Below are 10,306 nucleotides of genomic sequence, written 5' to 3' on the forward strand. Positions count from 1 at the left end.
GCGCCGCAGTCGCCTCTACCTGCCTCCCCATCCCTCGCCGCCGCCCAAGGGCACGGCCGGGCGAAGCCCGACAGGCGTCGGCGCTGGCGGGGCATCTTCTTCCCTCGCGCGATGGGCGGCGCAGGCGGGCCTCCTCGGGCCTGGGCGCAGCACAAGGCGCCGCGACAAGGCGGCTCGCCGGCGTGGGGTGCCTGCGTGGGTGATGCGGCAGCGTGGAGGACTTCGCGACGGTGGCGACCCGGGGCGGTGACCCTGAAAGGTGGTGGCAGGTGAAGCCTAGGCCTCTCGCGGTGGCATGGTGTGGCGATGTCCCTGTTCAAGCCGGATCTGCGCCGGCGATCTGGTGACTTTTGGCTCCGGATTGGATTGGATCAGCGATGGTGACGAGCGCGTGGGATTCCTCTCGACGACTCTTGCGGTTTGGCAGGTGAGCTGGCGTCCCTCCTCCCAAGCTCTGGTGGTGGCACACGCAGGCAGTGGGCGGTGTGTCAGGGCTCCCACGGTGGCAGTGCTATTGTGGATGGTCGTCGGATCTGTGTGGCGGCAAAGACCTATGAGAGTGCGTCCGACCGGTTTGCTTCCCAAACCCGGTATGTGGCTTGGTTGGGGCCTCCGGGTTTAGATGTTAGACATTTTGTGCGATGTTTATTTGGCTAGGCTCGGACTATCGGCACCCCTTCATCAAGTGGATAGAAGTAGCGACAAATGTTGCTAAGATGGTGGCTCCAGACTACTTGATGTACTATTTTGTAAGGTCTTTGTGAATAATTAATAAAATGGATGCATGCATCTTTGAGATGCAGAGGCCGGGGGTCATCCTCCTTTTCGAAAAATGAATGTGTGATGATGTTGATACCGTCCGCTAAGTGTATGGCGCGTCGTGCATACCGTGCGAGGAAGAGGGCGCAGGAGGCCGCTACAGGCATCAGCGAGGCGGAGTCACACTCTCTGGTACCTCGACGGATGGGTTGCAACCCCGGGCGCTGCAGACACGTCGTGCTGGACGTGGCTTCCGACGACAACTGATTCGTTGTCGACCTCACATTGACCGGCATTGTCAAGGCTCCAACCCAGACGAGGAAGAATGGGCCATGAGAGATGGCGGCACCTCGAGTCTTGTGAGCGAGTGTGTGTCATATGTCCTACTCTACCTCGTCGACGACCGAAGCAACACTTCGAGGGACGCAACCGGCAGCCGGACATGGGCACAGCGGAGCCGGATGAGCTCCGCTTAGTTTAGATTTCATGTTGCATGTAATAGTATGAATTTGAGATTGTTTTTTTCATTGCATGTAATAGTATGAATTTGAGATTTTTTTGATTGAGATATCCAGTTGTGGAAGAGATTATCCGAGGCGTGGCCGATCACAGTCCGCGAATGGGGGCTTTTGGTCAAATTGCTGTATCCGGATGTAAATGCTCTAAGCTACTTTAGCATGTCCACGGAGGCAACAGGTCGGATGATGTTAGTTGCTCGTCGAAGAACTGATGGGGTGGCACGTACGCGCATGCATGAGGAGGTGCTTCCATCCATCGCCCCATGATCGATTCGTCAATCCACATGTGATGAGAGTGCTGCGTGCCAGTGTGGGTGTGCATGAGCGCCATGCATGACATGCGCGAGTGAGCAAGCCACCCCACAGGAATTATACCTGCGTGCATGCCATGCCAATTAACGTTTCAGACCTAAACGCCATGGTTGATGGCGTCTTCCATTTGCCACGTCGGGCAGTCAAAAAACTGATCAGAAAGTGGGCCTAGGCCAGACGTCACAGACCGTGGGGTCTCCCATGCAACCAAAACGCCATGGTTGTTGGCGTCTTCAAATGGGTCAGATCTTAAAAAGGTTTTCAACTAGGGTCAAATCATGCTAAACTTTTGACAATTGGTCAAAACAGTGAAGAAGTCCTTTCCCTGTAAAGTTTGAGTTTGGAGGGACAGCCCAGCAGCGGCGAACCTATATATATAAATAAAATAAAAGGTGTGCGCACTTTAAAAATATTGAAATCTATCTTAGTTGGCTTGGATAGGCTTTAAAAATCAGCTAATTTTTATACATGATAAAAAAATATGTCCCAAAATTATGGTCTCACCAAAACGAGCCCATATGTTCGACCTGTCGGACGCCCCTCAAACTCAGTTCATATGTGTGAAAATTTGCAGGACACACACCTGAAAATCAATCGTTGATCTGCGCGGTGATCCGAAGTTGTTCCAGCGAAAATTGACTGATCCTCTCAATACGAGACAACATAAGAGTCTATCTTGCAGCAATACGTTATTCTTCATCGGCGACGGTTGCTGTTCTGGTGCGCTGGTCCTATGGGGCCTTAGCACGATGACTTCCTGACTGTCTACTATAATAAGTTGTGCCCGACTCCGGCGATGGAGGGGTGATGACGGCGGCGCGCCTTCGGCTCGCTTCAGTGCTTGTAGTCGTCGCTAGGTGGTCTACGGATCTGAATGTAATTTTTATTTCTGGTGTTCGTTGTACTGCCATGATTGAAAATGAATAGATGGAAAGTTTTTCACACAAAAAAAAACTTTGCCCAACCATTCTTTCGGGTACCTCTTCCTGTGCGTATGGTGCAACTTCCCGTTCTATTCGATACCTTTTTATTTCAACCCTATTCAAGCCATCCATTGGTATTGTTCACATTCTTCTTCTTTGGTTCACTTGCTCCACTTTGAACTTTCAGTACTCTCCTATTTCACGCCATCTATGTTCTTTCTTTTCAATTCTTTGATCTTCTTCTTTTTCTATTCATTTTATTTTCGTGAAATTGATTCGCTTTACCTGATGTCAACTCATCAGTTCATCATGTTCTATCGCTTCGCAAGTTCATTTCATCGTTTTTCCCATCACAAATCGTTGCAGTCTTCTTGCCAACTTTTTAATTTTCCTACGATACATGATGTCGTCTTTCAATTCATATTTTTTCTCTTTACAGATACCATTACAATTTCGTTCATCCAAACGCAATGGTTTTTCTATCATTTCATTTCATTGTTACTCCTAAGATTTCAATTCTTCTCTCAAGCAATCTTCTACGAAACTTACATTATGTTTTCTACCAAACTTGGCCATCCTTTTAAGTTCCGTCCGTCAGAACTTGCGTTTGTTTGGTTCTGTGAAACTTACCACTGTTACCAGCACACGATCGTCTCTATCAGTTTTGTTCTCCTACTAAAAATTCTAATATTTGTACGTCAATTTTTTTTCTAATATTTTATTCATTGCATGCATCCGATAGGTTGTCACGTTGATTTACCAAACATTTTATTTTGCGCTGCAGAGTCTGCAGACGCATCAACTTCGTTTCCCCTACTCTTTCCCCTAGTTTTCTTCCTTTCTACTGTCATCTTGTAGATCTACTATGTTCTACTCCCTTTCTCCCAAAATATAAGAACATTTTTAACACTACACTAGTGTAAAAAACGTTCTTATATTATGGGATTGAGGGAGTAACTCCTAACAGACGTTGTTGCCGCCAGTTCTGTTGGTCGTTTGCATTGCTCTCCCAACTCTCCCTAGGTGAGAAAACCCCAATGGACATGAAATGCAGTTCATGAAATGGAGATAAATTACCATGTCTCCCTCTTAATCTCGTCTAAATCAGGGACGAATGCCTATTTTTGCATTAAATCTAACTTTCTAGTGCTCAATCTGTTACGACCTCAGAGGCTTGTGTGGCGGTGACAAAGTTGTGAAGAACAAGTGCTCCCCCCTCCTTTTTTTGAGAGCACTGCAGATAAAGAACAACAAGTTTCAAATAAGTATTCAAATCTTGATCATGAGATGTCTTATTTAGTTGTTAGTTCATTATAGATTATTCATAATTATATGGACCCTTGTCGACTGAGTAAGATGTGGATCCAACTTATGTGCAATTCTGTTCATATGAAACATTCATTTCAGTGCTTTTGATTATTTGTTCATGGCTGCAAAAATTTCCTGATTAGTCCAACATACATTTCCTTTGTAAACTACTCATTATTCAATATGCTCACTGTACTATTTTCTCACATTGAAAATCTTTTAATATACTCATTTCATACATATTTCAAGCCACAGCTCATACTCATATTTTACCTACTGCTGCATCAGTACCTAACGATACATTAATTCTGTTGTTCATAACATTTACATAATCATATCTACCAATCTGTAATTTTCACCTTTTGTAACATCACACTTCTTGCATTTTAAAATTAAGCCTACATCTATCTCAAATACACTCTCTAAGGACTATAATCTCAATGATAGAGCAGTATACCTGCTGTAAAAATATTGATTTAATATTCCTCTGTAAGAACACTTCATTATTTGCTTTAATTTTTCTCTCATGCACAGCTTGTTGCTTTAATCAAATTAACTGAATTACATTTTCAAGACAATGAAAAGAAAAAAAATGTCATAACGCAGTGACCCATCCTCAAGAAATATTTATGGATACATGCAAATTAGGCTCGCCGATTGTCTACCAAAAAATATGAATTGATAATTACACAGATAACAATTGGCACCTAAATGGGCAGCAATTTATGATATAGGTACAAGAAAAAAATGAGTTGTTTTTCCTATATAACATCTTCCTAGAAATCAGATAAGCCCAAATTGCAGCATAACTGCTTGACTGTCTAAAAATGAAAAGAAAAAAAGTATAATAAATGATGCCACTGTATGTAAGTACACTTCATCCGGTTTTCCAGAACTGGTAGGTATTCCCGAGTAACCATCCCTTGACTGACCACATGTTTGACACCATCCCTCGTTTCTCCTTATAAAAGGTGAAATTGTCAAGGATAATACTATCAACTTGTAATTTCCATAACCTCATTCTATCCAACAGCAAAGCTGAGATAAAACCTCCAAGTTCAGTTCCTCATCAACCAATCCTGCCTGAAACTGTGCACGGCAAACTTTGCTAAGAGGTTCCTAGCACATGTGGGCAAAGGAATGTCCATCAGGCGATATTCAAGTCTTTGTATCTAAGAGGAAGCTCTTGCATTAGGTAGTGATTATCAGCCTTGGGAAGTGATAATGGCAAGGTCTCGTCATCCACACAATCTTGATATTTCAGTGGAAGAACCTCGATGGCAAATGCAGTCTGACTAGCATGCTTTGAGCGTCGTGTAGACAAAGTCGGCCCAGTACCTATTCAGAACAAAATCTCATTAGACATAGTGAGATTCTGTTTCTGATAAAGATGCATAAATTGGCTAAGCTCGTGACATACTGTCATTCATGTCCTTCGTCTTGTGAAGGAGAAATGTTCCAGAAAGGATGGTCACAAAACCACACATTTCCGTGACAATCTGGGTTGGATTTTGCCGATCCCAATCCTGCATGTCAATGAGCTACAAGCTGAGGAGAAAATTCTGGCATAATGAAGCTATCTTTCTATGACTATGAGAAGTAACAGCATCAATGAAAAATAAGGTATGTTGATCAAGATAAAAAGCACAAGTCATCATGCATAAAAAGAACCACAGCAACATTGCTCAGTAAATGGGTATGCAACTAGAACTTAAAGCACCTCAACATCCATAAATATGCACAGTTAAATACTTATCATAGTGGTCCAATTACAATGGTCATGTGGCTTGCATTCAGAAAAAGCCAATAACCCTAAACTACAATTTCAGTGGCACTATATGCTCAGATGACCTTATGATCGTGATTCGTGAGAGTTATTTTCAGGTAAACCTCTACCAGGCCACTTAGGAGCAACTAATAAGAAGAGCAAGACATAAAAGTAGAATCACGCCGCAGTTCAGCAGCAATGTTTACAACAGTTTACTTAAGGAAGTTCAGTTGGCAATAAGGGTGCACTGAAAGCGATGCAAAATATTACCTTGAACATTATCACACTGGCTATAATTGTTAGCGAGGTAAACATCACGTAATATATTGGTGAAACAACTGCTGTATTAAAGGTGTCCAGTGCCTGCAATTTACAGACAAAATAAAATGTTGTTGTTAACAACAAACGTGATTTGCTTATGTTAGTGGCTCAACAGAACTTTTGAGTGCCAAATAGAAAACATATAATGCCAAAAGGCAGCATGCATTAGAGGGTTGTTAGAACATTCCTTATTAACCTGAAGCCCAGTTCCATCTCATGCACTAAAAACTTTATCACATATTGAGGAGAATCACTTGCAGAAGGTAATGACCTTTCCTTTGCAAGGACCAAGCGCTACTACATATAGTGTATATGCTATTCTACTGTAAATCAACATAATGAGGGAGAGATAAGCAAAGCTAAAACTACAAGAAAAAATATTCACTCAATTAGCGAGAAGGCCTTCCACATGATAGGCAAAAGGTGAGGTGATGCCCTGTTGGCACCAAATGTGCATGTGACATCGTGTGGACAAATGCCAGAAATAGTCATCTATATTATCTTGGGTGATGTGATAACTGTCATGTTAATGCACTGTTGAGTCTGCTGTAACAGAAAACACTTTTGCTCCCTCAAGTTCCCTATCCAGCTTGATGCACCAACGCACAACTCTATGGCATCAATAATAACAGAAACTGAAACATTTACCTTGTTCAGATAGTTTATCTGGGTGCTTACGCAGGTAGCAACAATTAGAGCAAAAGCCCAGGTCTGAGGATAGAATAATTGGTTCACTCCTGAGAATGTTAACTTCAATGCAATTCCGAGAGCCTTTACACTCATAACCTGTTAAATTCTCACTATCAGATAAAAAATGGGATTCAGTGAAAATCCCATAAAGAAATCTCACGATGAAGTATGCTATAGGCAAGAGTTATCTGTTTGGGGAAAAGGCATACGGTGAGAGATCCTAGAAGAGAACAGACTCCAATGTACACCATGATGTTTGTTTGTCCATGTTGAGGGACAACAAAATATATAAGAACCAAGGCTGCCACCACTACTATAGTCGCATATGAAAGAAAAGCTGAGAAAACAAAGAAAACAATATTGAATCCATCTGGCGTGTGAAATATAAATTAAGTTAATAATGGCATTGTCATCACTACGTTTCAGTTGTAAATACCTGGCTCAGTTGCAAGATCCCAAACTTCCCTTACAGAATCAATATCACGCTCTTGTGGAGCATGGAGTGCAATTGTGATCGATCCGACTACACAAAGAACACAACCAAGTATACCAAAGGTGTGCAGTTTCTCCTGTAGAATGGAATGAGCAAGTGCAGCACTGCAAACATTTAGAATGGTCTGTTATTTCAGTTCAATAAGCAGCAAGCTAAAGCATTAAGAGTTCTCTAAGGAACTCCTATGACTGTACCTGATGATTATACTGAGTGCTCCAAGAGGAGTGACAAGAATAGCAGGAGCAAATGCATAAGCAGCAAAATTAGCTATTTCGCCAACAATCACTGTTCATAGGAGACCATGTGAGCAAATGTTAGTCAAGTTTCTTTTTGTCAAAAGTACAAGTGACATTTCCCAAAAAAATGAGGAAAAAATGGATATCTATTCCCTAAGAACAGCAAACAGCATTAAAGGGCATTCATACTGAAGCATCACATTCCAACGACAAGAATTCATTTGCTCTCTAGCCACTATCATGAGTATTGTGTTTCAATATGCTACATCTAGCTAAACCTTATCAAAAAAATGTTTTTTCCCTGCACTATCATCTGACACATTGCAAATTGTTAGTCTCTCCTATTATAAGTTACCAATATCAACCTCAACTCTTAAACACAAAATAATCTTCGTGTGTGTCTGCGTCCCTGAGGAAATGGACATCACGACCAATGTGAGGTGACTGTGAGAGCCACCAGAAATCTCATCATGGTCAGGCATTTAACAAGGAAAAATAATAGTGGGAAAATGACCAGACAAGACATGCTACGATTGGACGGAGAACACGGATCCCAAATATGTGATAAAGCAAAAAAAAGGAATACATTAAAAATTTAAAAAGTGGCATAGCGTTTAGAAAGAATGGAAAGCGACTTACTAGAAATCATGCCTATCCACCAAAGTGGCTCCACTAAGTAAGAATACCCTCCATAACCTGTTTCATGTGCATAAACACTCTTATTATATTCAGCACTAAAATTTGTAGGAAGTATGATTAAATAATTTATGATACGAAGGATATAGGTGCATTGGTCAGACTTCATGGTAAATGAACTGAAATAACCAGCAGACTTCGTTGCAAGGAATAACAAAACTATTCAAAGTTGTATACCAAATACTCCCTCTGTCCGAAAATACTTGTCATCAAAATGGATAAAAAGAGATGTATCTAGAACTAAAATATGTCTAGATACATCCCCTTTTATTCATTTTGATGACAAGTATTTCCGGACAGAGGGAGTAGTAAGCTGGGAAATTGATCATTTTAACCTGAGTACCCAACAAACTAAATAGCCACACTGATCAACAAGACGATATAAAACACAGGCTGCTCTAAGATTTACTGGTTTCCTTATCATATTCGAAAAGGGCACGTTTAAGTCATTGTCTCTTTAACAGAATGTGCCAGTAAACCACTTCAATCATGCAAAAGATCTCAACTAGCGCAGATCTATTCATGATTGAGGAAGCTCTATGCAAGTAACAACGCAAAATTTGACATGAATCAATCCAACAAAACAGAAATCCAGATAAAGATCAGTGACCCCATCAGATAGTTTGACCTGTAAGCTCGCGACAAGACATATTGCAAGCAAGAGTTTCTATGTGGACAGTGATTCTCTCACAACGAGCCACCGATAATGGACGTCATCCATAAGCATATTGCAAGCAAGAGTTTCTATCTAAACAGTATTCTCTCCCAACGAGCCCACCGATAATGGACACCATTCATAAGCATATTTAGCCATGGAAGAACTCTTCCTCAGACTCACTCGTCGCAATTCCAACAAGAGAAACAAAGACATGAAACAAATGCGAGATCATGGACTGCATTTTCAAGGAAGCTTTCGGACCAAAACAGCACAGCGAAGCAGCGAGAACTGTCAACGACGAAACCAAATCATTGCAACTTTTTTCACACCGCCGAAAGAGAAGAGAATCAAGCCATCCAATTGCAACGGAAAGAGGCGAGTCTTCGTTCTGGACTCAACTGGACTTCCCACGCGGCCAAATCTACCGCGAAGAACGCGCCCCCCTGTCCGAATTTTACCCTTTTTTCCAGCGTCAACTCCACTCCTCTGTTCTGACCGACGAGAGCAAGGAAAAGTTCCAGAGAAGTTGCAATGATAAGCAAGCTCCATTGTTCCGAGGAATCTATTCGATTCAACTGGTCTGGACCGCCAATCTACCGGAGAAGAATAAACCGCGCTGCTCCTTTTTGTTTTTTACCGCACGCAGATCCCTCCCACCAACCAAGCAAAGAACAGCAACCAAAACCAAACTCCGCTCGATTCCGCTACCCACCACTCCAAATCGGCCGCCCCAATCGACCCCCTCGCCGGCCAACCAACCCGTACCGGCGAGATCCAGACGCCAGAGGAAGCAAGCAAGGCAGCAGTGGGGCCTCAGCCACCGAGTGGCGCAACTCACCTGCGCGGACGCCGGAATCTGCGGCCCTCCTGAGCCCCATCTTCTTGACGATGAAGCTGGCGCCGATGAAGGCGCTGGACGACACCGCGAGGGCCAGGCCCTTGGCGTTGTCCGACGACATGCCCCCGAACCCGGCTGAAGAGGAGGGCGCCGCCATCTCCTCGCGAGCGCCTACGACCCTGGCCTGCCTCTGCACTCCGCCGCCGGGTCCGCCGTGTCCGCCTACGCCGCCGACATGGGGAGCGGTGGGGGAGGAGTCGGAAGCGGGAGGGAAAAGCAAGGCGGAGGAACAAAGTAAGAATTTTAAGGGGAGGGGAGCTTGTGCGTCCGGGCCCTCGTGGAAACACCTATTTGTGTTAAGTTTTATTTAGTTAGGAGTCCTAATCAATTGACTAAGAGAGCTTGATTCCTCTTGTCATTAATTATTGTTGGAGCTTTTGTGCTATGATTATTTTGTGCAGTTTTGAGTGTCGACAAATAGAGTATATGGCTAGGAACATCATACTTGTTAGTTCTTACGGACACCGCCAATTTTCACCGTTCGGTCGCCTTATGTAGTAGTGTGCTCTCAATGATTATGGGATTTGATTGACACGAAAGCAATTACAACATTGCGCGCTACAATTTTTTCACCCTTGTCCACTTATTAAGTGAATGTAGGACCCAATTAAGGCATAAAATCATTAGTTGCTATATATAGTGCTCCATAAAAAAACTAATCGTTGGTAATGGTATGTACATAAACATGTATAGTGATATCATCTAGAGTACCTCTAGATATAATAG

At 43.0% G+C, this 10,306-nt stretch overlaps 1 protein-coding gene across 1 annotated transcript; it reads right to left on the reverse strand.

Annotated features, from left to right (window-relative positions):
- Positions 1-4,433: 4,433 nt before the first annotated feature.
- LOC119295308 (probable magnesium transporter NIPA4) lies at positions 4,434-9,809 on the reverse strand. The gene is made up of 9 exons (XM_037573709.1): positions 9,521-9,809; positions 7,968-8,024; positions 7,287-7,377; positions 7,036-7,196; positions 6,809-6,936; positions 6,558-6,695; positions 5,859-5,951; positions 5,241-5,346; positions 4,434-5,158 (listed from the first exon to the last, which is right to left on the reverse strand). Exons 1-9 carry the CDS (start codon positions 9,675-9,677, stop codon positions 4,968-4,970), a joined length of 1,122 nt encoding a protein of 373 aa, XP_037429606.1. The 5' UTR covers positions 9,678-9,809; the 3' UTR covers positions 4,434-4,967.
- Between the last annotated feature and the right edge of the window lie 497 nt (positions 9,810-10,306).

This window comes from Triticum dicoccoides, chromosome 4B, assembly GCF_002162155.2.
Source record: "Triticum dicoccoides isolate Atlit2015 ecotype Zavitan chromosome 4B, WEW_v2.0, whole genome shotgun sequence".
NCBI classification, from domain to species: domain Eukaryota; kingdom Viridiplantae; phylum Streptophyta; class Magnoliopsida; order Poales; family Poaceae; genus Triticum; species Triticum dicoccoides.